Genomic DNA, 25750 nt, shown 5'->3' with positions numbered 1-25750 from the left:
TTCACCTTTTTTCTGATCTTGTTTTATATTTTCATTGTGCAAAGCAAAAAATATATTTTATTATGAAAAGGACATAGAGTATGTGACAAATCTAGTGTGCACACTCCAAAATAACAGCTTAAAAGTCCGGCCAGTTAAAAGCTGGAATAACGTAAGCTTAAATTCCCTTACAGTCAAGAATCAAATTTACATCTTTCTTCTCTCAGTAACATTTTTTGCCATTGTATCATTATTATATATGACTATCAGGCATTATAAACTGTTTTTTAAATTAATTTATTTTAAAAAGAGAAGGGTTGTGCTTAGTGAGGTCAAAATATGTTCTCTCATAAAAAAAAAAAAAAAAAGCCATATATACTGCCAGTAGCTTATTTGTATATAAAATATTTACTCCCAGTTACCTCTGTTTATATAAACGATTCTTAAAAGCCATTCATAAATGCCACTTTACTTCAAAAATATTAGAAAATGCACAGTTTTCCTCAAACCAGTAATTCCTTCTTTGGGAAATATCAGTTCTAGGAAATTTCAACTTGAAATCCAACAGTTATGATAGGGTATCTATCATAGTTGGTATCTGCCAGTCAATTTTTTCTCTAAATAAACCTGATTTTGAGCATTTCAGCAATTCTTAATAATACTTAGCAATTGTTAATATTAGTTTATCAAGAGCATGTTGAAAAGAATGCTTTTATAGAGCTTTCAAACCAATCTAACCCCGAATCTTTTCAAAAATAGAGGGGGTTTTGTGTGTAAGGGGGAGTGAGAGGGTTGTTTTTTGGTTTTGTTTTTTTGGGGGATGGGGGCGAAATTGCTCATTAACACATCATTAGGTTTCAGTGTGCCCCAAAACATCATTTGGCAGTGACAGAAAGCATGAGAAGTAATGCAAATGACCTGTGTATGCCGTTACTACAAGAACAGGGGAAGACCAGAGCCGTAACTCACCCCAGTAACCCAGAAATCTTGTAGAGAGTGTACAGTAGCATGAGAACAGCCTGCAGGAACACCAGGACTTCTACATGAAAAAAAAAACAACACTGTTTAAATAAAGCTATTTAACTGATTTACTATTTAACTGATTGTGCAAGCCCGCAGTCATGTATACACAGCGATAAGCCCTTTTGCTTATGAAGTTTGAAACCCACAGAAACCAGCTCGAAATCAATACAAGTATACTGCACTCTAGCCTGTTCCAGATATTCATTGCTGTTCTCCGGATCTATATTTTCCAGAGAATGTCTGAAATCGATTGCAGTGTTCTTCAGAACCCAAAAGTAGCATTGGGTATGTCTTTAATGTCTTGTGCAACCTCCCCTAAACGTCAGCTATCTTCTGTTCCTTGGTGGCTTGTTAATTTCCAACTAATTGCAGAGTACCAAAACGAACTCTGTATTTTTTATTTATTTTTACTTTTGGCAGCTGGGTGAGGTATCAGATGAAGTTGCCTGTCGGCACATCCTTTCAGCAATGACCGTTGTTTTCAGTCGGGTATTTCACAAGCAGAACGACGTGGAAAGGTGAGATGGGATTATCGGTGTTTGTGTGTCTGTTTGTTTTTTGTCCATCACAGAGGTGGTTCTTTTCCTGGAAGTCTGGATTGAACTCATTCCACACGCCTACCAACACGAGGAGTTCTTCCTTCAGGTGGAAATACCATAAGAAATACCACATCCTGCAGTGGGGGGCTCCAAGGTCCTGTTTCCCAAATCCTCTTAACCTCACATATAGCCCTCTTAACCTAAAATCTGTGTGTTGTGTGCTAGAATTTGTATAAAATGAGAGCTGTTTCTTACAAAATATCTTTAAGTGCAGTCTTGTGACTGAAATATTTGTTGTAATTTTTGACTGAAGTATATATAAGCTTTGATATTTTTTTTTTGAGTACTAATGGACCCGGTATTAAAATGCTTGACATGCTATTAGTGATGTATGCTAACTACCACATCACATCAGGTGCCAGGGATTAAAAGTCACAGATTTTGAAATGCCTTCATTACTTGTGATGGATTATTTTCATCTTGTATTCCCTGTGTAGCAAACATAAGTCGTGTTATTTCTCTTGCTAGAACAGTAAACAAACTGCTCATATGATGGTAGCCCTACTACATTTTTCCCCCAGCTCTTTCACGTCTAATTTTTAAACCTGAGTAGGCAAAGGTAGGTGCCAAGACAGGCATGTAGCTACATCATCCAGCTGGTGCTGGTGTGAGGCAGGAAATCTAGACTTAGCTGGGTGAGATGAGGTGGTGGGTACTGGATGCCAACTTCTCCATGATCACCACTTTCAACGGGCTTTTCTAGAAACCTATCTGTGGATTTTTATGTTCTCTTGTACTTAAATGCAGGAGGTCTAACAGGCACACGGGTATGCATAATGTTAGCGGGAGTTATCCTCCTAATCAGATTGGAGAGATTGATTTAAATATAGTATCAAAAACTCAGATGCTGCTATAGGGACTGCATGATTTCCCACTGTCACCTCAGCATTTAGTACTGTCTGATACAGCAGAAAGGCCAAGGTTGCCTCAGATAACTCTCTTCTGAGTCTGATTTGGGGGGATTTTGTTTCCTCTTTTCAGCCTCGTCTAACCTTACTTAGCATAAACCAAGAAATTATGGGTGTTTGTACAAAAATGTTAAAGAACTCTTCACAGAGGAGACAGCAGCAACCCCTTTGCCAGCTGCCTTGGCAGACCATCTTCAAAGTCTTTCTTTATACTTGTGCTCCAGCCACTTGGCTTTTCTCTAGAAATGAACTTGACCCATCGTTTTGTCCTTTATTTGTTCATAATTGCTGGTAAACCTTAACTTTCCAGTAACATGAGGAGCCTGGAATGCAGACAAATCCAAAATCACTCCAGTGGAAACTAGTGGTGACAAGGCTTTCAGGAACAGTACACTTGCAGTGACAGATGAGCAGTTAACAGCAACCCCTGACCCAAAGGGGAGAGTAAATATCTAGCTGATGTCAATTTGGAATAGCTAAATGCTTCTATTATCACTTTATATACAAACTGATGAAGGAGGATATTAAATGGTTTGAATAACCAAGCAGCACGTTCACCGTGTCCCCTAGCACGTACAATTAACTGAAGGAATTTAGTTGACTTTGAAGGGGCTTGACTGTTCTGGGATGATTTTTTTTTTAAAAAAAGTCACCCTCATCTAAATGGCGCCGCTGGAGGAAAGTATGGATCATAGCTGATGTAATGTAATTAATGTTTTCTGGTGGAAGTGAGCTCATGCTTTAACTCAGTCTCCTTAGCAGGTTTGTTTTTTATTATTTTTTTTTCCTATTTTCTCCTCCTGAAGTGAAGAACCCATGAGGTAATTACCAATTAGTCCTGAAAACTCCTCCAGGAGTCACCACAGACCATCTCCCGGGCCTCAGTGCATCACGCTGACCAACATTATGCCTCCTTCACGTTATTTCAATTGCTACTTTGCATCCTCCTGTACCAAACCTCATGTAAGGATGGCCAGGAACTATCTTTGTGTAAGACAGGGAGGTACCACAACACAACCGGGATTCCTGGACGGGACAAAAAGTGGATGTGGCTTGGAGGTGTGAGGGAAATGAGGTGATCTAAGGTTTTCACAGCAGAGAGGGAGCCTGAAGCAATTTGCATTTTCCAAAGTCCTCTAGCAGCCACCCTACACTTTTATTTCAGCACAACTGCCGACACCACACCTGCCTAAAACAGAAGCTGAGGCAAAACACCCTTTTGTTTCGCCTCAGCGGCTGGCTGCGACCCTTAGAAACGCTTCTCCCCCAAACGCTCCGCGCCTGCTCGGCCACACCGGCAGGCGAAGAGCAAAGCCCGGCGGCATGGCTGAGGAAGAAATCGGTCAGGGGAGAGGAAGAGGAGGAGGAAGAAGATGAGGAGGAGGGGAAGCGGCTGCCATTGGCAGCACGCAGCCGGCCCCACAGCCGGGGCAGCGGGGCCCCTCAGGCGGCGCCCGCCCCGCTTCCCGCTCGCCGCGGGGGCTGAGGGAGGGAGGCGGGCAGCAGGCGGGGCGCCCCTTCCCCGTGACCCCACAGCTCCTCCCTTCTCCCCGCTCCTCAGGGCCGCCGAGTAACCTGGTTTTAACGCGGGCCCTCCTCCTTTTTTTTTTTTTTTTTTTCCCTTTTTCTTTTCCTCCTCCCTTTCCCCCCCCCCCTCCTCCTTCTCCTCCAGCATTAAGCGCGGCTCGGGCTGCTCCCTTTCCCTCCCTTTCCCTCCCCTCGCAGCCGCCTCACACGGAGACATGTACCCGGGAGCCACCTCCGCCGGACCCGGTGAGGCTCCGACCGCTTTCGCCTCCACTCTCGGGGGCTTTCTGGGGCTTTCAGCTCGGGCTCGCTGCGTGCCTGAGGGACGGGGACGAAGGGGGGAAAGGAGGGGACGGCTGAGGGGAGGCGACCGCCGGCGCACGAGGCGCCCTGAGGCGCCCTAAGGCGCTCCCCCGCTTCGTATTTTACCCCCAGACGGGGCCGTTTTGGAGCCTTTAGGCCCTGTTGGAGCCTCTGAGGCCGTGGGGAAGGAAGGGGCAAAGCCTCGGTGCTGTCCTGAGGCCCCGAGAGGGGCGGCTCGGTCCCCCCCCACTCTCCCCTCGCGGCCGCCGTGAGGCGAGGGGGCGGCAGGGAGTCCCCCGGCTCCGTGTCGGGGTCGTTCCCCGGGCTGGGTGAGCTCCTTTTCGCCTTCTTTCCCCCCTCCAGGCCGGCTGTGCTGCCAGCTCAGCCTCCTGCTGGCAGCTCTGGGGTCTCCATTTCCTTCCCTCCCCGCTCCCGGCAGCGGGCCGCATCCTCCTGGCCTGCCCCGGGGCTGAAGGAGGTCGGGGGGAGCTCGCTTGTCATGGGCTCTGCCTCGTTTTTGGGGGTTTTAGGTGTTGGGAAAAGCTGCCCAGACCCTACCCAGGCACCAGGTAGGGCTGGAAGAGGTTATCGGCTTCCTTAGGTGTCCTCAGGCTCCGTCGTGTAACGAGTGCCGGGAGCTGGAAGATGAATGTGGGCAGAATAAAGGTTGCCAGCTCCCTCAAGGACCCCCGATATTATTTAAGAGAAATATATTAATATCATATAAGTGTGTATTGTTACTACAGGACAATGCTTTTTCTGATTCTGGGCTGTTTCTGTGAGGCAGTTTCTATTTTCATGTAGGAACTGGAGTGTTTGGACGGCTGGTGCCTCATAGCTGCGTGGTGTTTTTTTTTTTTTTTCTTTTTCCTAGAAAAGTTTCAGAACAAGTCGAACTTCCTGTACTTTAATTTACTGTTCCTGACAGCTTTGCATAAAATCTCTCGCCCTTATTCCTGAATTCCTTAGCGAGGAGCAGCGCGGCGAGGTACGGGACCTGTAGCTGAGGTGGCTCCTGCTTCCCACGAACCATTCCCATCCCGGCACCCACGGCTGGCTGCTGCCTTCTTTTTTTTCTTTGCTTTCCCCTTGAGGGGCCAAGGAATCAAGAAGGGCAGCCAGGAGGAGGATTGCTGCTGTGCCAGGGAACGCAGAGGAGCTGTACTTCTCGCTTTTCTCCCTCCGGTGCTGAAGGCCTTTACTAGAAGCCCTGGGAAGATGGGGCTCTGCAGCTGAGTTGGGTTCAAGGCTTTGCCTCTCGCACGCTTTCGTACCAATAACTGTGAGGAAACGTTGATTTAATCATTTCCTTTGCTTCCAGTGTCAGGTTCTCTTGTTTCCACGGTTGGCATACAGGTATTCGTGGAGCTCAGGCTGTGCTGTTGTTGCTAAGGCTGCTCGCCTCCTGTCAATACATCTTGTTCAAAATTGGGAGAGCCAAATTATTGAAAATACTGCCAGTGTGTGGAGTGAGAGTATTACTACTAGTGTGGGGGATAGTTGCTGCAGGTGACTTAGAAATTAAGCTGATACTCACATCTTAAAGAAAAGGTACAGCACTGAGGAAGGCTCCAGGGTGGAAGCCTTTTGTAGCTGCACTCCCTAAAAGTTCCCTAACCCTAAATATTGGGGGGTTTGAGGGGAACTTGGTGTGCTAACTGTGTGGAGGGTGGAGCGGAGTGCAGGCACCGCGGCCAGGCTCAGTGATAAGATGGGACCTTGAAGGTACATCAGAACCGATAAGCTGCCTGTTTGCTAGCCTGGGCCAACGGCCTGCCATGTTTTTGGAGAAAATGCTGCCCTTTTGGTGAACTTTGTCCATTATCATAGCATAATGATACCGAAACACACCTCCAGCCTAAAAGCTACGTGTATCCAAGGTGTAACCGTGCGTCGCTGAGCTTGTGCTTTAAGTTTTTCCAGTCTATACCTTTAAAAGCAAAGTGAGAGCATTTCACACCAACCAAGGGTATGCGTGTCAGTCAATCTCCACCTAAAGATAAAAAAATAGATTTGTTTAAGGGAGAGGGGATGTTGGGGAAGATACCTCCTGATGAATTGGGCATCACTCCCAATTACTTGAACCCTTAACGCAACAAGGTGGCAGTCCCTCTGTCTTCCTTCCTTTGCTCTCTGATCCTCCTGCTCTCCCTTTCACTCAGAGTGGTCTTTCCCCAGCACTGGATTTGGTGTGTAAGGGTATTTTCCTCGTAGTAGAAGATCCCTTTCTGAGCCTTGGGCTTTTGATGCCACAAATGCTGCACTTTTACTGAGTTGTGGGCTCAGTAAAAGTCTCGGAGGCTCAGCCCTTTCCCCTGTTCAGAGCTGGGCAGCAGCAGCGTCTGGCCTGGGGTACAAGCTGTGAGCATTTCACACCATCAGGTTCCCTGCGTCCTTCCCCAGCCAGGCTTCCAGCAGTCCCAAATACCTTCCTGCTGGCAGGCAGGGCATTCAGCTAGCACTTTATTTGTGAAGAGAGCAGCGAAGAGGCGTGGAAACGGGGCCTGTCAGCAGGATGCTTGGCCGTCCTGCGCGAGGTGTGCCGTGCGGTCTGCTGCTGCCAGTGAAAGTTCCCTTCCACATGCTCAGCTGCTACCTGAGCGCGCGCTGAGATCCGCCTCAGAGGAATGAGCACGGGCTGTGGTTTGCAAACACGCACAGAGACGCGGCTGCTGTGAGTGCACGAGAGCTCCAGCCCCTGTGTGGCTGTCAGCACATCCTCGACGCCGCGTAAATGCTCCATTCATGCGCCTCCTCGCTTAGATCTTGCTGCCCTTTGCTCCTCTCCAGCCCGTGGATACATCCGAGCTGCTTCACTGCTCCGGCTCCACTTGCCAAAACAGGCTGCCACCACCCCCGTTCTGTCACCTTGGCCCCCTTGAGCTGGCTCCATTTGCCCAGGGTTTGCTATTTTCATCTTCATTCTTTCTTTATTATTATTTTTTTTTCTCCTGGAAATGGTAGAAAGCAAGCTGGGAAGGCCGCATCTGACTAATTTCACAAAATTGCTGCTGAGCGTGGAAACTTTGTTCAAACACGCTGTTACGCTGGGGGAAGATACTTTTAGTACCAGAGCAGGATATCCCAAAATCACTTCTTCCATGCTTAGCAAAGCTGTGATCCCTCTTCCTTTTCCCCAAGTATTGACTTCTTGACTTAGTGTTTAATTTGCTGCATTTCTCAGTCCCTACACTTTGTTGCCTTCAAGAAACTTAAAAGTAAGAAATGTGAAAGCATGGGTGGGATTTTTGCTTTGCTTCTTTAACACAAGAAGCTTGATAGTCTTACATCTCGGGATATCTTTTCCAGGATGGAAACATAAAAGTGGCATAAAAAGGGAATGTTTGGGGCTGGAAGGGACCCTTAAGGATCATGTACCCCATGATCATCAACCCCTCTGCCTTGGGCAGGGTCATCACAATAAAAACTCTGTCTTTCTATCAATTTGGCTTGAAGAAGTGGTTAAAACTTCCATGAACTTCTGTAACTTCCACTGCAGAGCATTTCTCTGTTTCTAATTTCTCTCCTTTGCGTGCTGCAGGTGCCTTTCTGAGTCTTTGCAGGGATGTTTGATTTTGTCTTCTACCTGACATCCTAATTTGTTGTCGAAGCAGCAGTTGTCTGAAAAAGTGACTTTGTAAAGGGGGTTTTGGTTTCCATGTGAAACACAGACTCTGCTTCTTTTGCTCGAAACTACTTGGGAGTTCTCTGTAGCAAAGCAGTGAAACTCAGGCTATTTTATCAGTTGCTGTTTGGCTGAAAGTTCCCTCTTTAAAAGCTATTAATAGACTTTTGAAACTTTTAAAATCTTTCTTGAGTTTCAATGCATGTGTACTCGCTTTTAACCTCCCGATATTTTCTTGACAACATGCCGTGGTTGCACATTCTCTCTCTTTAGTCCTAAAACATGCAGGGAAGGGTGTGCTCCCCCCCACACCGGGTGCTGGAAGTGGCAGCATCTTCACCTGGAGGATCTGAACTCCACCTGCATCCTCCCAGCATATGCCCCAAGGGCAGCAAGAACGCCTGGCACCTCCTGTCGCTGCTCTTTGCGTTTTGGAAAGGTTTTTTGGGTCCTGCTCTGAATGTGCCAGCTCAGCTGGTGGCACAGGGTTGTGTGGTTTCCTCGGCTTTGTTTGGACAGCGAGTTGTGTTGAAATCCATTGTAAGCATACATAAAAGAGGCAATAATTTAACGTGCACCTTCAGCTCTCCCTTTTTGCGTGAGATTTCTTCCTGAAGCTTAAATCCCTTTTGTCAGCCGTACCCACAAATCACAGTGAGGTTTTTTCAGGAGCAGTGTCACCACGCTGGGGTGTTTTCCTAAAGAAGACGACTCCTTACTATGTTGGCCAAGCCTGCTGCGTAATCGTAAGGGATCTTAAAGATGTAACAGTGATGAGGTGCAAAGCCAAGCGATGAAGGAAACCTTCTCCTTTTCCGTAGCGAGCCAAGGTACACAAAAGATTCACGATGCGGAAAGTGGAAGTTGTTTGTCAGCGGTGGTTCTCTCCTTGGCTGTGCAGAAACGTGAGGTTCAGTACCCTCATCAAGCAGTCTAGCAGGGAGTGTCCGTTCCCAAAAATATCCCTTCTGAGTTCTTCTGGCCCCCCAGAAGTTGTGGGGATCGGGCAGTAAACGTCTCCGTGTTAACTTGGCGTCGCAAACGGCCACGGTTCATGCTAATTAGCAACTTTGCATGCGTAACGAGAGTCATCTCGGGGTGAGCAAAGCATGTGCCGACAAATAGCTTTGCAAAACTTGCCAGACTCGTCACAAAGGGTGTCGTGGCTTCTTGCCGGCCTTCCTGCAGCTTTTAGCGGGGTGCTTGGTCTTAGTTTGTAGTTCCAGAGTTTGTAGTGCTCAAACGACCTGAAAACGCTGCTCGTTTTTAAATTTGATCCTTGCCTTCAGCGATGATTAAGAAGAGTCAGCCCTGAGCAGCTTGCTTTTGGGAAGTTAAGAAAGAAATCAGCTGATGGAAAATATGATGTGTGTTTAACTGTAGTGTCAGTGGGCAGGGACCTGCTCTGCGTGTCACTGAGTGAATTTCCCTTGCTGCTCTGCTTCCTTTCTGATGTCCACGCAGAGCAGCCAGCTGCTACGAAAAGTATGGCCTGTCCATAAAAAGTGCTGCACTTTTAAACTTAACACAAGGTGTTTTTTTGTTCTTTTCCCATTTATGTTAGTACCCAGGGATGGGCTGAAACGTTTCCTTGGCAGCTTTATGCTCGCAAGATGGGGAAAGTAACAGACAGACCCGAGTAGTGCTGTCCCCAGGTACGTCACACAAGTCCAGCCTTTCCCAGGTCTTACACCAGAGCTGTAATTCGTTAGCGTGATGATTTTTTTAGTAGCCATTTCGAAGAAGTAGAGCTTGAAAAGACCTTTTAGAAGCGTTCAGGAAGTGTTGTTGTGACCCCGGGGCAGGGCTGATGCCCCTATTTTTGTACACACGGGGCTGTTTCGGTAGGTGGTGCCTCGCAGCGCGCTCAGTGAGCCTCAGAGGTTCAGCAGAGGCTCGGAATAAAATTCTCCTGTGAGCATTTTGACAAATTTGCGTGGTCTCTCTCTTTCCTTGCATTAAGGAAAAGCATTTCTTGTAGATACCCTCACAGCATTGCTGCAGCCGAGAAGCCAAGCGCTACCTGGTGACCGTGTGCTCTTTTTTTTTTTTTTAAACTGTGGGACTTTACAAAGTGACACAGCCAAGGCAGAAGCAACCCATTGGCTCGGTGTGCTAATGACATAATTAAGTCACTCATTAAGTTGGCTTTCCCCCTCTCTCTCTCTCTGCTGCCGTTAGTGCTGTCTTTCGGATTCAGTTCTCATTGAGCTTTCCACAGGGCTGCCAAATCTTGGTCGCTTTTGGGTTGTGAAAGTGATTTTTAACCACAGCGCCTGCGAGAGCACTTCATTCTCTCTCCCCTTGCCGTTTGCTTCCCCTTTTCTGTTTTCGCCAGCGCTTCTCGGCCGCGTTTCGGCCCTGCTGCAGCTTTCAGTCGTCGTGCAGCCTTCACCAAACAGCCTCCCGAGAAACAAAGCTCCTCGCTGCTGAAAGCAGGTCTAAAAGCTGTCTGTGCAAGCCAGTAAGTTTACCTACACCCCAAACTAATCCTGCAGTGTTGGGGAAAGAAACAGTCGGGCTGACACTGGCGTGGGAGGCTGCACGAGGCACTGCGGGGCAAGCTGATCCAAACTGAAACCAAAGCTCCCTCGTTCGTTGCCTCCACCTCCTGCCCCGGGAAGTTCTTCCTGCTCTGCTCCTCTCTAGGAACGTGCACGACAACGCAGCCTTTGGGATCCCGGGCAGCTTGGCCCCGCAGAGCTTTCTGTCCTAGCAGGGCTTTTTTTTTTTTTTGCGCCTCTAATTAACACGAGAAAACGAAATCTGAATTTTAATTTAGCTCTAGGAAGCGTGCGGATGTGCCAATCTCGATTTATTTAAAACAAGCCAATTGGAGAAGAATTCCCAAGAAGGGAGGTTTCGCTGGCTTAGCTGGATCAATCTAGGAATTGTTTGAAGTTAAACTTGTCATGCAGATGAACGAGGCTTTAAAACTTAATTATTTCTGGGGCCTTGGTGTGTACTTTTTGAAACTGGCTCAGCAAGCGGTTGCTATTAAAGGACAGGCGGCTGCTCATGCAGAGGGTGAACTCCTATCAAAATATTTCTTGGTTCTTGGCTTCTCTTATCCTTTGATAACGAACTTATTTCATTGTCCTTTCATACAACAGGGGGATTGCAATGAATGCCCCCTTTTTTGCTGTTTTTTTAATATATTTATTTTTCTCTGCTGGTTGTCCTCTCCTGCCCTCAATCGTTTCTGAAATCTTTGTTTGCTCCCATGTGGAGGACAAATCTGAGCGGGGGGGTCTCTTGTTTGTGTGATTTGTGATTTATTTTTTGAACTGCTGGTGAAATGTGAGGTTTCTCAAGCAATCGGATGTCTCACCTTCAGCTCTTCAGGCTTTCTAGCTTCCTCATTAGAAATATTTATGAGACATAGGTTAAAAAAAAAAAAAAATCAGCCCAAACCCACCAGCCCTCCAAACCCCAAACAAAACAAAAACAGACTTGGAGACGCTCAGATGCAGGTAGGAAAGCCAGGACGGAATGGATGTCGTGGTGAACCAAATGCGTTTCTTTCGGGGGATTGCTTCATCCTGTAGTGCTGGCACTCTCGGGAACGATTTGCACTGATTCAGGCTGAGTCAGGGTGTGTTCCTCAGAAAGTGAGAGCTTCGCTCAGAAGGAGGAACCTTCAAAAGGAGTTCCCGCTGGGGCGAGGAAGTTGGAGCTCGGTTGTTTGGATTTTGCTGTGTGATTAGAGTACAGTAGTGGTATTTTTTTTCCCCCAAGTGTTTCTGATTTGCAAATCTGTAGTCATGTAAAACTTCAGTGGAGGTATCGGCTTCCTGCTGGCATTTACACCTTTTCTGTTTTCACTTTTACACTTCTTTTTACATTTATAGATCCCTTAGAAGAAAAGGACAGCCCCCAGATGAAAATTTATAGGACTGGGTGTGACGTTGAGTAAGGTTTTCCTAGTGACACTGCAGGAAGAACTGAATAACTTAATTTTTCTGCGGGGATTTGATCTCCCTGTAGTAAAATGCCATTATTTACGGTCTCCTCCCCTGCTTTTGCTGTCATGGCAGGGGTGGCGTGGTGCCACGGCCGAGCCTGAATTTGTATTGACTGCTCGGAGAACCCGAGCTGCTTACAGGAGGCAGGTGGAGGGAAAGCAAGCTGTAACGGGGTGTGTGTGTGGGGAATATCACAGAGGCATCCTGCTGGAAGCCTACACTCCTGTCATATCGCAATTATTCTGTTCGTACAAACCTGTATTTTACCACTCGTCCCAGCAGCGCCGAAAACCACAGCCCTATCTCTCCAAACCGCATCGCATGCTGCTGGATCTCCTAGTAGGGATGCTCCCGCAGCTGCTTTCACTACCAAAAATGATAAATCAGCTGTGAATTTTCTACTTCCAAACCGAGACACGAGTTGTTTTTTGTTTTTTTGTTTTTTTTTTAAAAGATTAATCTGGTGTGGGTCTGGGCGAAGATTTCTTTTCCGAGCAAAGCGTGGCTGCTTCTGAGTTAGAGCTTAACAGCTGAGCTTCGTGAAGTAAAAAGATTTTTAGGCATGAGACTAACTCAAAATTCCGATTTGTAGACTTCAGGCAAAACTACTGCTATTCAAAGCGTGGGGTGGGTGTGAATGTACTCGCAAAAGGACAGAGCAAATGTGTCCATCCCGGGCTGTTTCTCTAATAAGCTGAGGACAAATCGCTTCTGTGTTTCATTAAGTTGCACACAATGTGGATTACACTGGGGACGGAGGTTTGGGGCCTCCGTGGCACCAGTCTCCAGCTGGCGAGGCACAGCTCACCAGAAACACATGCCAGGGGCAGAAGCCCGAGCCTTTAGAGCTTGTTGGGCTCTGTGGTGCTCGTGTGCGTGCGGGCACCGATGCCTCTGATAACACGCAGCAGGAGGGAAGGAGCCAGGATAACCATGGGTCTGGATCTGTAAGTGTTTACTCCAGGCAAAAATCATACAGCAGCGGGCTTGAGAATTAACATAGTTCGAATTCTTTCGTGGTAAGTGACAATTATCGCATAAAAATCATGTTTAGATTAAGTCTGCTGAACGTAAGGAGATTACAGGTTTGCAGGCGATGCTGTTTAGCCGAGATGTTCCACTTTTTACCTGAATACTGGATTTCATGCGACAGCACTAAGAAATTAGAAGCAACGTGGCCTGGTGGTGGCCCTGAAGATCCCACTGATGTTGTACGAGGGCCTGAAAACATGCCTGTGGTGGTTTTAAGTTTCTTCACGGCTTGGGTCCAAGTGGAGATGGAGACGTGGTGCCCTGGGACGAGCAGGTGCTGGAGAGGAGCTCAGGAGCAGACTGGATGGGACCCGAGTGACCGAACTGGAGAGCGTTTTAGGGGCCGTTCCAGGCAATAATGATTTAAAAACTGGATTATACCTGGCTAGGAAACTCGAGGAGAATACAGGAGGTGAATTACTGGGAGGCTTGCCTCCTCTCCACTCTTCCTCCCTTCTTTTTTTTTTTTCCTGAGATCTCTAGCAATCTGTTTGCCCTCCACCCACTTGAATGCTTGCCCAGTTTGCTATAGGTAGGACAAGAAGTGGTTAAAGGAGCTGCCCGAAGCAGCCCTGGACATGCTTTATTTGCATAAACGGGTAGGAAGAATTGGTTTCTACCCTTTGCACCTTACCTCTTCCCATTCCTTCCAGATGCTTATCGAGTTGTTTGCCCTGTTGAGCCCCACAAAGTGCTGTTTTCCAGAGGAGGGATCAGCAGAAAACCTCAGGAGATCTCGGGGCAGTCCCACCTTCGTGTGGGGCCTTCAGGAGGTGATGTTTAAGATAATGCTGTCGCAGCTCCTGGATTCAAACCCACCTGCACCACCTCCTACTTCCCTCCAGCACCTTCCTTGCGGTTTGCTGAATTAATCTTATTCCTAGGGATGAGGTTAAGCCCGTTACCTTTCCTCGGTGCCTGAAATCTACTCCAAGAGCCCTGTGCCTTGAGTGAGGAGCTTTCTGGACGCCAAGAGGCGCTCAGTGAGGAGCAGAGACAGTCGTGTAGATTCCTCTGCCCTCGTAGTATCAAGGGACCGTGAGCTGCAGCTTGGAGTTCTCCTTATCTCCTAGAAAACACCGCCAGCCTCTTCCCTATCTGCGGCTAGCGGTTCTTAACAGACAGTTTGAAAGTTGAGCTTCTCTCCAAAACACGGACCGTGGAAAAACCTGAAGGTGGTCCTAAGTGTTTTTAGTTGGTTTGGGGCGGAAAAAGGGAAAAGCCAAAGCCCCTCTGACACACAAAAACGGCAGAATTTGATTCAAGAAGCAGTATTTGCAGTCGTTTTGGGGTCTGTGCTGCCTGCAGCGTGGGGTGGATGAGCAGGGCACATCAGGTGCTGCAGGGGAAGCGGAATTAACATTAAATTGCAATTCTTTATGCAGGCTTGAAGTTTGGACTTCTTTTAATACTTGGGTGTCAAGTAATTAGTCCATCTGATATCCTTAAAAAGTGTTTGTTGTGCCTCTTCTGTTAGCACAGAGAGAATTTATTCTGTCTTCAGGTTAAGCTTTGTTGCCTGTAGCTTGCTTGGTTTCAAGTCCTGCTTAAGATGAGTCAAACTGCACCAGAAAATGTTTTTGAAGGGCTTAAAGCATCCTCTTCAAATGGCAGCTTCAGCATCTGCAAACGCCCATCCTGATGATCCAGAGGAACTGCCTCGATGTCTGCTATCAGCGACTTGGACCCAAAGCAGAGCTGCCAAACGAGGGGCTGTATTTTTAGAAGAATAGTTTAAAAGACTTCCTATCGACTAACGTGGGCTACGGGAGACAGATGCTAAAACATTTGTGAGTTGTGCAAACATCACCTGAGTATTAAAGATGTGTCAGGGCTTGCTACGCTGGGAAACTTATTGATATAATTACCCTGGTCTAATTACGCTCAGACGATCTCCTGTGTCGACAAGCCCTCGGATGCAACCAGCTCGGCCCCTTCTTATTTAGTAACTCGTTAGGCTCTGATATTATTACCAGGGCCTAATTAGCTGCTGAAAATCTGTGATATCCAAGCTTGGCGCTGACCTGTGACACCTCCAGGTACTGAGCAGCCCGGCAGCGAAGCTTTACAGCATCGGGAAGGATGAAGGACGGCGCTGGAAGCCTGCCAAGTGGTTAGAAATGAATGAAACGGCCCCAAAAATGCAGTTACACAACCGGCTGGATGTCAGAGCCACGTTGAGACGCGCGGCTCATTCACACCTTTCATGTGCTGGGAGTGTCTTGGCCAGGTGGCTCCCTGAGTCACTCTTATCTCGGGGTTGATCGGCGTTGTTTGGATGCAGAGGGAGCTGCACGCAGGCGGCCTGGCTTTGCAGGCAGGTTGTACATTTCAAAAACACCTAATTTATGCTAAAGTAGCATTTCTGGGCTCGTTTCCCTGTCGGTGTGTAGCTCCTCTGCTCCTCCTTCCTCTTCCTCCTCTTCTCTTTTCCCAGAGCAATGCTCTTTGAGGTTTACTTCCCTCTACAAGGATGGTATTTTTCTAATATCTGGCTTTTCCCAGATTTCTTTCTTTTTGAGAAATCACATTTCTTACAAGCGATAACTCTGAACATTCGGTCTGTGTAAATTGGGTGAATTATAAAAGGAAGCGACTTCATGATTAAAGAATAAGCCTGAAGATGCTCTGTGTGGGCACCTCGCTATTGAATCTCCAGCGTACCTTGCTCCAAACCCTTAAAACAGAGCTCTGCGTTTTTGTGACGGCCTCAAGCCTCATATCAAGGCTCAAACACCCTCGGTATTCGGGGTTTTGTGTAGTGAGGAGCTTCTGATAGATATCGCGTGGATGTTTCACCTTTAATAACTCATCTTCCAGTTCGTTCTCCCCCTGACAGTGCTTTAAGAGTTAGGTCCAGGTATCCATGTGGAGTTCTTGAAATGCTGTCTCTGAAGGCAGCGACCGTGCTTGCGAAGGAGCCTCTGGAAAAGCAGGGATGGAGGAAAATAACAAGGAAAAAACCACGGGGGTGTTTGGAGAGCTGCCAGCAGCGGCCCTTCGGGCCCTGGCGGGTGGGTGCAGGGAATTGCTCGGGAGCTGGGCAGTGTGTTGGGACAGCTTTGAACACAGCAGCTACGTTTTGTGGGTTTTCTTCAACAAAAAAAAAAGAGTGACAATGCTCTGAACTCAGCGTGCTGTGCCTCTGAACTTCACAGATGGTCGCTGTAACGCGTTTCCCACAAGATACCTTGCTTTTTCTCAGCACTCTTAGTCTGAGGTGGTGGTCCCTACAATGAGTTCACGCCACCAGTTGTAATTTTTGGTTTAACTTGGGTTTTCCCCTGCAGTTAGGTTCACATCCCTCAGTCCTCCAGCTGCAGCGTGTGCAGCGACGTAGGCTGCCTGCTTATCGGGTCAGCGCTGCTGTTTAATAAACAGGACTTATCTCCTTCAAGCACCACCCTGCCCTAAATAAGTTTGCTTGGTGAGCTGAGCCAGAAATAGCTTTTTTCTTTTTTAATTGGATCATTTCAAAAAATAAAAATAAAAAGGTTTAAAAATACGTGGTGCAGGTGTGCTGTCAAACTGCCTCCCCGTCTTGCCCAGCAGCGTGCTACTTTTCAGAGAGGTGAAAAATGCTGCATCAAACCTGGCCCAGAAAAAAAGGAAGGGCAGGGAAATAAGGCTGGAAAATACCTGGGAAATAGATAAAATGTCAGAAAGCATAAAAATAGGGGGTGAAGAGAAGGGAAATGCTTCATATGGATGGGATAACAGTTGAACAGGTACTAGTGGTAAGGCAATCCGTGATCCAGCTAGGATAGAGTGCGGATAAAAAGAGCAGAAATGTTCAAAGGCAAATGCCAGGAGCCTGGAAAGAACATGGAAACATTTTTGGAGTGGCTGGTGCTATGGGAATGATAGGGAACAACCCAAAAAACACAGAATCGTGTCAGTGCCTGGGTGCTGTGGTTGAACGGGGATGTTAGAGAAAAGTGGAAATGAAAATAAGGGCTTTAAGACGACAATAAAAGCAATAAAATGGCTCGTTGAGTAATGGAAAGCTTTGAAACGTTGCAGCTCTAAATGTTTGTGGGAGCAGCTTTCTCACCTGGTCCTGCAGAGGAGGGGCAATGACAGAGCAGCCTGGTGCCACGGTAAGGGGCAGCTTGGCCACATCTAGCCAGGTTTAAATCCGAAACCACAACCAGTGCTGAGTCTAAAAGGCCGTGAGGATAACCCGACCAGGATGAAATCAGCCAGAAGCAGGAGGATATTGCTGAGCATTACCCTTTTGGAAGCATTTTCCAGCAGAGAAGGTGACAGCCGTGTGGATGAAGGAGGTTCTGTGTAGAAGACTGAGCTGGGTGATCCCAGAGCCCCACCTGGGTGCCCACATGTAGTGAGGAGCCCGCTGGGCTCATGCCCACCTGAGCATTTTGCAGCGAGCTACTGCTGCTCTAGACCTCTGGCAAGCTGAGCACTGCTGTTTGAGGAGCTTTGGATGCTCAAATTGCTCTCTCAGATCCTTTCTGGTGGATTTTTCATGGAATTCCTAGGTTAAAGCAAGCAGCTATTGTGCTTCGGCTGTGCCTTGCCCGATCTATAGCAGCCGGCTGTTGGTTGAGCTCAGCCGGAGGCTGTTTGCTCTGTTTGCTCTCTGCATCAAGGAAACAGCAGGGCATAGCTGAATTCTAACGCGCCGTGTTTGCCAGGGAGCAGAGATGTGCAGGAAGGGCTCCTGGGCTTCATTCCTGCTCTTGGCAGGCTGCGGTGATCAGAGCAAAATGCACACAGCTGAAATACGCCTGTGGTATTTGCTTTACGTGCGTACAAGCCTTTCAAATAACGACTTCAAAGGTGGCTTAAGTAGTGTAAACTCCATCCTACAGGTGTTTGCTCAAATAAAAGCGGGTAGGTGATTTGCTTCTGTATCTCTTTTGAAACTGAGACCTTCCCTGCAAGAAAGTGATGCTCTAGTTCTCGCTTTTCCAGCAGTACGTGCTTAGCATCTCAAAATCCTGTCCAGGGTAGGGAAATGCAACTAGTTTTAAGGTTTTGGTCAGTAATCAGGACTAAGAAATACAGCAAATAACGAACCAGCATTGGAAGAAGAGACTTACCGACTCCTGTTAGTGTGTTTTTTTTGTTGTTGTTCTTAGTTTGGGTTACAGGTTTGAATGTGCTCTACTTCAGTGGTCAACTAGGCTGTAAATTTGCTCAAAAGGCAGTTGAATGTAGCTCACATGGCTAATTTTTTCTAATTTTTTCTTCCTTTTTTTTTTCTCAGTGCTCGCACCTCCTCCACCAATGCCACCACCAATCCAGGGATATGCCTTCAAACCTCCTCCTCGCCCAGATTTCGGCTCTTCTGGGAGAACAATCAAACTGCAGGCCAACTTCTTTGAAATGGACATTCCCAAAATTGATATCTACCATTATGAGTTGGACATAAAGCCAGAAAAATGCCCTAGAAGAGTTAACAGGTAAATGGCGTGCTTTGCTTTTCTTCTTTTTGTTTACATTCCTGCGGTGATTTGAAAATGCTGGAGCCGTGTGCTGGGTTTTGTGGACAGCTCAGAGGAGTTTTTCTATCTATTCATTATCTGTACTGATAACTCCTGTTGATGAACATGCCAAGCCAGAAGCTATTTCTGAGAGTTTTTCTTCCTTTCTTACCAACTCAGTGCTAGTGGACCCTTATTTTGATGCAGCTTGTCAGCTTGTGATTAAAGCCACTGTGTTAACTCTAGAGAGGTCAGGTCAGTATAAATTAATTTGATAAATACAATTTTTGGTGTTGCTTGGTTCAGTATTGTGATGCAGCTGGCTGGCAAGCTCTTCAGCAGGGAGTTGGTGTTGCCAGCTTGTTTTCCTACCTTCCCCTATGGAAAAAGAGAGGTAAAACCCATTTGTTTGTGCTGCTGCAAGAGGATCGTGGAGGGACTGAGTTAGGTAAGAAATTATCCTTCATCAGGAGATTCTATATAAGGGAAAGATATGCTCCTGCAACAGATAGCGAGATGAAAACAGGCATCAGTTGGCCAAGGAACCAGGCAATTAGGTCCCGCGTTTTGCATGTGTGCCCTATTAGTCACAGTGTGGCAACCTCGTTAACTTGGAGAAGAGTGGCGTTGCCAGAAGTGAAACTGAGAGCAAGACTTGGCAGCGACTGGAAACCACAAGTGTCTTCAGCGTAACTACCTACACGTCTTGACTGCAGGGGATCGGAATGGCGTGTTTATATATTCAGGAGCAGAAACTTTCCGTATGAAAAAAAGGTCACATGGGTGGAATATGCAGTCGGGAGCGAAGTGTGGAGTCAAAAAAAAAAAAAAAAAAAAAAAAAAAGCCACCTGAAAGCCAAAGTTCTCCTACCATGAAGTAATAAACTGGAGCGTGCTACCCATTGTTACCCTGATGAGGCCACTAATGGTAGGATGTCCGTAAAGCAGCACTGCTAAGGTTTGCTGTTCTATTTTTTTTTTTCCTATGGCTAGCTATTTAATCTTGAAGCTAGTTGAGAATTGGGTTTAGTTTTGAAAGCAAACACTGCTTGGTAAACTCTCTTCAGGAGCAGGTACAAAAGTGCATGGACAAAATGCCTTTTGCATTAAGCAGGGGTGTCCTAAATGCATTTCATGATGCTACAGTGTGTGTTTCTGGTGTGGTGTGGGAAGAGTACAAATAGGATTCCCTCGATGAAGGGTGTGTTTTACTTCTTTGAGCACTGATTCGTGCTTTGTTACCCTGTAGATGTACATGCCTTTGCCTATGCCTGGGTTTTTGTTAGCCAGAACCTTCTAATCCTACACGTATACCTGTGTTGGTGTATGTATTTGGGTATATACGTAGGGTTGTGTGGGGTGCATGTATAATCCAGGACTAAATTGTACTTTTTTTACAAGTCCATTAATACAGATATTTATAGTAAATAGCTTGTGTTAATTTATAATCTCCAGCAAAGATAGGAAGACATCTTAATTTCATTTACACCACTCCCTCATCTGTCCTGGCTTCCTTCTTCAGTTTCCTTCTAGGATTTGCTGTGGCTTGGCCTGCGACTGTGCAGATCCGTGTCCAGATCTATTTTGGCTGACAGTCAGGACGGGCAATGTGGCATCGGGTTCTGCACTGTGGATGCCCTCAGTTTAAGTTTTGAGGATAGCTGGGATTGTACAAAGCTCAAAATGAGCTCCACTTCTGGTCAGCAGCCTCAAATTCTTGCATGCACGCATGGTCTTTGTGGGATAGTAGTCCCAAGGGGCCGAAGTTGGAGAATGAGTAAATAACTCTTCTTTTAACTTCAGATGGAGAAAACACTTTCACTTTTCATTTAGATGTCTCAGCCCACAGCTGAGAAACACAGTTGCTAAATGTGGTTTGAAGTTTGAAAGCCTTAATTAAGCTTCGTTCATGTTCATAGAGTAGTTTACAACCAAAACTTGCTTAGTAAGAGAATGGATGTTTTGTTACTCAAAACATTTAACTTAAGGTTGAAATATATTTCCTTCCTCCCATCCTTGAAGTATGTACTTGTCCAGTCAGATACTGCAGATCCAAGGCAGAAATTACTGGGCCATGTTTCATTCCCACTTCTCACAAGGTCAGACGAGTTTCTTTTAATGAACTTGTGTTGTCCTAAAGCCTTGGGACACAGCAAAGAAATCGTCAGCTAAAAGTTTTCATTGGCTGCAGCACTTGGATGAACTCGGCGTTTCTTCTCAGAGCTTTGTGCCGCTCCAGTATCCAAGTAGGCTAATTACCTTTCCAAGAAATGGTGTATAAAATAGCTGCCTGAGCAAGTTGACAGTGGTACTGCAGAAACAGCATCCCGTGGCTTTCCTTTCTGTGTCTGCTCCACTTCTCCGTGCCCTTTTGCTCGCAGCCATACATCAAGGATCTTCCAGGGATGTCTTTTTGGGACGTTTGGACCAAAGGCTTTTGGCATCAGAGGGCGGTGTTATTCCAACAAGCTGCTGGTGCACTGCACGGCCAGCGTGTAAACCACAGTGGCTGGACAAAAACTTGAGGTGGTTGCTTCATTCCTGCAAGCTATGCTTTATGAATGAAGATAGATTTTTAAAACGTGTGAGTCCCTGTGAATGCGAGTTTTGTTGCTTTTGTGGGGAAAAAAAATGCATTTAAGACATCTTTTGTAGTGTTAGGCAAAAAGCTTGTGTGCTGCTGTCATCGTAGGAGCATCGTGCTGGTGCAGCACCAAGGCTGCAAGGTTTAGTGGTGGTTCTTTGGCCCACCATCCTCTGGTGACATGCTGAAAGAGATCTGTAGGACAGGGGAGCAGAAGCCCCGGAGAGTGCCATGCATCTGCTGTTCAGAGCCTGAGATAGCTTTGCCAGTTCTAGTGAATCACAGAAAACAGGAAGGAAAGCTTCAATCTGAAAACGCTAAAAATAGCTGCTTTGAGAAAACAGTTCAGGCCGCGGAAAGGTTGCTTTCAGGCAGGTCAGCGAAACAAATCGTAGCTTTAATGCTCAGCAGTGGGCATCCCTTTCATTTTCTTCACGCTTCCGCTCATAAATGGTAGCGTTCACTTGCTGCTTAACGTGAAAAGTTTGAAAAGTTGAATTAACGTCATCTTTTTGTGTTTCCAGGGAAATAGTGGAGCATATGGTTCAGCACTTTAAAACACAGATCTTTGGGGATCGCAAGCCAGTGTTTGATGGAAGAAAAAACCTTTATACAGCTATGCCGCTTCCCATTGGAAGAGATAAAGTAAGTTTTAAAGAGAAGAGTTTCCAGCGGGTGGTTCTAATGTAATATTTGCAGAACCTTTCTAATAACTGATAGCAGCTATTTTGTGTGTGTGTGAGTGCGTTCTGCTGCCTTTGGAGGCCACTTTACTCAGGGTATGGCTTCGCAGAATGGTTTGGGTTGGAAGGGACCTTGAGGATCATCTAATTCCACCTCCCTGCCATGGGCGGGGACACCTCCCACCAGACCAGGTTGCCCAAAGCCCCATCCAGCCTGGCCCTGAGCACCTCCAGGGATGGGGCATCCCCAGCTTCTCTGGGCAGCCTGTGCCAGGGCCTCACCACCCTCTGAGTGAAGAATTTCTTTCTTATATCTAATCTACGTCTCCCCTCTTGTAGTTTAAAACCCTTTCCCTTCATCCTGTCATTATCTGCCCGAGCAAAATTTGCCATCCATCTTTTTTGTAATACTTTTGAAGTATTGAGAAGCTGCAGTAAGGTCACCTCAGAGCTTTCTCTTCTCCAGGCTGAACATCCCCAGCTTTCTCAGCCTTTTATTGGCTCATTTATGTCATCAAAGCCTACCAAGAGCTGATTATTATTATCCACTAATTGGAAGAAACTCCTGCACCACTTGGTTGGCACTATGGAACCTCTTCTCTCGTCTTTTGTGATGAGAGAGCCAAATTGGCTTTAATTGCCCAGGCAAAGACCTGCTAGCTGAGCACTGGGGCAGGCGAAGAGCGTTTGTGTGTCCTGTTTGTCAGCTCTGTCTTGGGGAAAGTGACCTCTTCAGTCACTCCGGCTGTCGTGGCCGAGTGTACTCGCATCGTTAGGCAGAAAGGAGCATATTGGAGCACGCTGACACACAAACCCTGTAAAATAATTTAGTCTACGCTTGCTGTGGTCTAATATCAGATTGAATTTTCCGTGACCTTTTTTATTTCTATGCTAAATGCTTGAGGACGGAGTCATGCTCGTTATTTGTTTCTGCTGCGGTAGTTTCTGGAGGCCATTCCAGCCTTCTGCTGTGGGTGCAAGGTGAGGCATGTGCAATTAGGGACAAAGCCTGTTCTGTCCTGTTGACTGCAACGAAAGGAGACAAAGTGAAATGCAAATGAATTTAGAGAGGGATACGGAAACTTGCTGCATGCTCCAGCTGGGAGAACAGCTCAGGTCTCCCTAAATCTGGGAAATGTGCTGTTTAGCAGTTAGACTGACCTTCTGTGTCTCCTGCTGTGTGCCTGGGCAGTGCAGGACGTGGCTGAGGTTCTACCCAAATCAAGCTCTTGTTCTCCTAGCTGCAATTTATATTTCCCCAAAGCGTGCTTAAGTGAGTACAATTCAGTAAAGGTCAGCCTCTGCTCCAGGCTTAATTACTTTTCATTAACTGATATATCTAGGAAAACCATAAAGGAATCATTTAAGATTATTAGAGACTTTTTTGACTTTCACATATGGTGTCCAAGTTCCTACAGGTTTGCCCAAGATTGCAAAGTCTTTGCCAAAGCTGGAATGATCTTTGGTGTGTGTCTATGGGGGAGGTAAAACAGGTCCTCTGGCCACACGGGCTGAGCTTATAACTACAATACCAGCTGAGCTGTGCATGAGTAACTCTACATTTTATGACAAGCATGAAGTTTGGCATTTAAAAAGGAAAAGTAAATGAAAAATGGTCCATCTGCGGAGGATAAAGGAACGTGGGATCAAAGTAATCCTCTGATCTAGTGCGAGCGTGTGAGATGCAAGATGACTTCAGTCGGAGTAACTGGCTGGGATGACCTCCAGCTGCTCTGCTCCTCTTTGTTGTGTGGCTGAGAGTTGTGCTCAGGAAGCAGCCACTACTCGAGATGCTTTGGGATTTTCAAACCCACTTGTGCTAGACCATAGATCTAGCAGAGAAGAGGTGTTAATGTCCAAAAAACAAACAAACAAAAAAAAACAACCCAAAGACAGTTTAGGTCTCTTTATTTGTGTGAGTGACTCACATTTAGGCTCACTTCTAACAAACTGCTCTTTTTCCCTTTTTCCCATCAGGTACAGGCCTTATGCAGTTATTAAAGTTATTACCCTGGAGGAAAGAGCTAATAGAGATAAACCTTCAGCTGCTTTAAATCGGGTGTTGGGAAATTTAGCTTAATGAGGGACATTTTTTACATGGATTCTTAATTGGTTTAAGCATGGTTTAAACCAGTATAAAGCTTGTAGGTATTCAGACTTCCTCCAGGGCAATGAGATTAGCTTTCTTTTGGCTGTTCTGTACAGAACAAATGTAGCAAGTTTACAACATGTTTGATTACGTTTAGGATCATATTGAAAAAATTCATGAACGTACAGTGATTAATAGATGGCCCTCCATCTAAGTGAGAGAATACCTCGATTATCTTTTGATGTATGTCAGTAACGGAAGAATTTCTGCTAAGCAGAAGGCTGACACTAACTTCCCATCATCTTTCACCAGTTGCTCCTCAACTTAATTTACTCTGTTCTCATCTCTTGTCAGTGGTGTTTTTCTAACCTTTTTTTTTTTTTTTTCCCTTGCTGATAACGTGCTTCTCTCATAACTTCCTCATGTACAGACTTTTCTGCTTGGCCTTTATGATAATTAAACCTGTTTTCATTCATTCCTTACACCATGTTTTCATTCTTCCTTCATTTCTTTAGACCTTTCAGGACAAGTAGGGAATAGGTAAGTGCTAACAGAGTATTTTCTGAGTTTTTACTTACACTTCTTGCTTCTGAATGCATATAGGACATCATCAAGGTATAAAAATCTGAATTGGGTCCTGCCATAGGGTTCTGATAGTGAGCCCAGTTCACCTCTAACTTCTTGCTTTTGTTCTTTTGACGTATTGCTAACAACACTATGTGATAGCTGACCTCTTTTGTACATCCTTAGCTTGAATTTTCCAGCTGAGGCCCTGGCAAGTAGGCACACATTTGATTGGAAACTGCGTGTTGGTTTTCCTTTGAATCTATGGGAAGGAAAAGCTCTAGATTAAGAGAGCGATTATACATCATATACTCAAAGCATGACAAAACAATCATAGTGATGCAAGTTTTAAGGAAAAGAGAACTGAGAATTCCCCATGATTGTGTGGTTAGGTTTTAAGAGAGCAGCAACAGCACCAAAATTAACCAAAATTAAATACTGATATGCTGATTTGTATGCATGAATCAGATGAGAACCTCAGCTACAAGCCCTGTTCTTTTTAAGAACGACTTTCCATTTTTCCCCATCACTACAGTAACGTCCCTTTCATTTGGGTTCCTAGCTGTCAGGTGATGTTAACTGCTAAACTGCAGCACAATGTCTCGAGCAGGACAGGTTAGTGATCGAGACTGTGAATTTTTATTTTCAGGCAGGTTATGTTTGGAGAAACTGCAGGCAATCAGCTGTTAAATTCAGCTTTACAATTTAGTAAGTTATATAGCAAAATTCTCATGTCAAACTACTATTTTGAACTTCCCTACTTGAAATACTACTCCTCTACTATGAAATACTACTCTGCCATAGCTTTTTATTCAGTTGAGATATTAGAGGAAGAAACCCTGGAAAGCTGGATTTAAACTTGCTTATTTGAGCAAAGACTCTTAATTCAACTGTTTTGAAGAGGGTTTAGATCTGACAGCAGGAACTGGACTAAATTCAGCAGTGCAAATTCACTGTTAGAACTAAACTACGCGTGGTGGGTGTCTGGCTCAGGTACTGCTCTGATCACTGGTAGGTTTGTTGAAGGTAGCTGAGCATATCTCTGTGTTGGGGTGTTATTACCAAAAAAAAAAAAAAAGGGTAAAATTCTTTCAAATTACAGATTATCTACTTTTAAAATTAAAACCAGGGAGTAGGACAGATACAAGGTTGTGGTCTGGTCATTGGCATAGAAATTCTTCAGTCCTGTGATTTTTATTTCCACCAGGGACACGGATACCTCAACACAAGTAGTCCAATTCTTTATCCTTTTCCATTTCATGGTGGTTTGGGAGCTTTGTAAACTGAAATCGGGGAGGGAAAAATAGATATATATCTAGATTAATGTACCAAAAACACTAATAATCACATTAGTTATGTTTTAACAGTGTCAGGAATAACAGAAATGATGGAACTTTATTTGGAAGAGAGAGAAGTTTA

The 25750-nt window shown here is 45.8% G+C and overlaps 1 protein-coding gene across 2 annotated transcripts in view; it reads left to right on the top strand.

Moving 5' to 3' along the window:
- The first annotated feature begins 4174 nt into the window (after nt 1–4174).
- AGO2 (argonaute RISC catalytic component 2) overlaps nt 4175–25750 on the top strand; it is a 51692-nt gene continuing 30116 nt past the window's right edge. For both annotated transcript variants that reach the window (XM_082754604.1, XM_082754603.1), the window contains exons 1-3: nt 4175–4282; nt 18195–18390; nt 21520–21640. In XM_082754604.1, the coding sequence (XP_082610730.1) occupies nt 4252–4282; nt 18195–18390; nt 21520–21640 (348 nt within the window). In that variant the 5' untranslated portion in view covers nt 4175–4251. The remainder of the gene's footprint in view (nt 4283–18194; nt 18391–21519; nt 21641–25750) is intronic.

The sequence above is a fragment of the Aythya marila genome (genome assembly GCF_965140915.1).
Source record: "Aythya marila genome assembly, chromosome: 2".
NCBI classification, from domain to species: domain Eukaryota; kingdom Metazoa; phylum Chordata; class Aves; order Anseriformes; family Anatidae; genus Aythya; species Aythya marila.
This window is presented reverse-complemented; position numbering and strand designations above follow the sequence as displayed.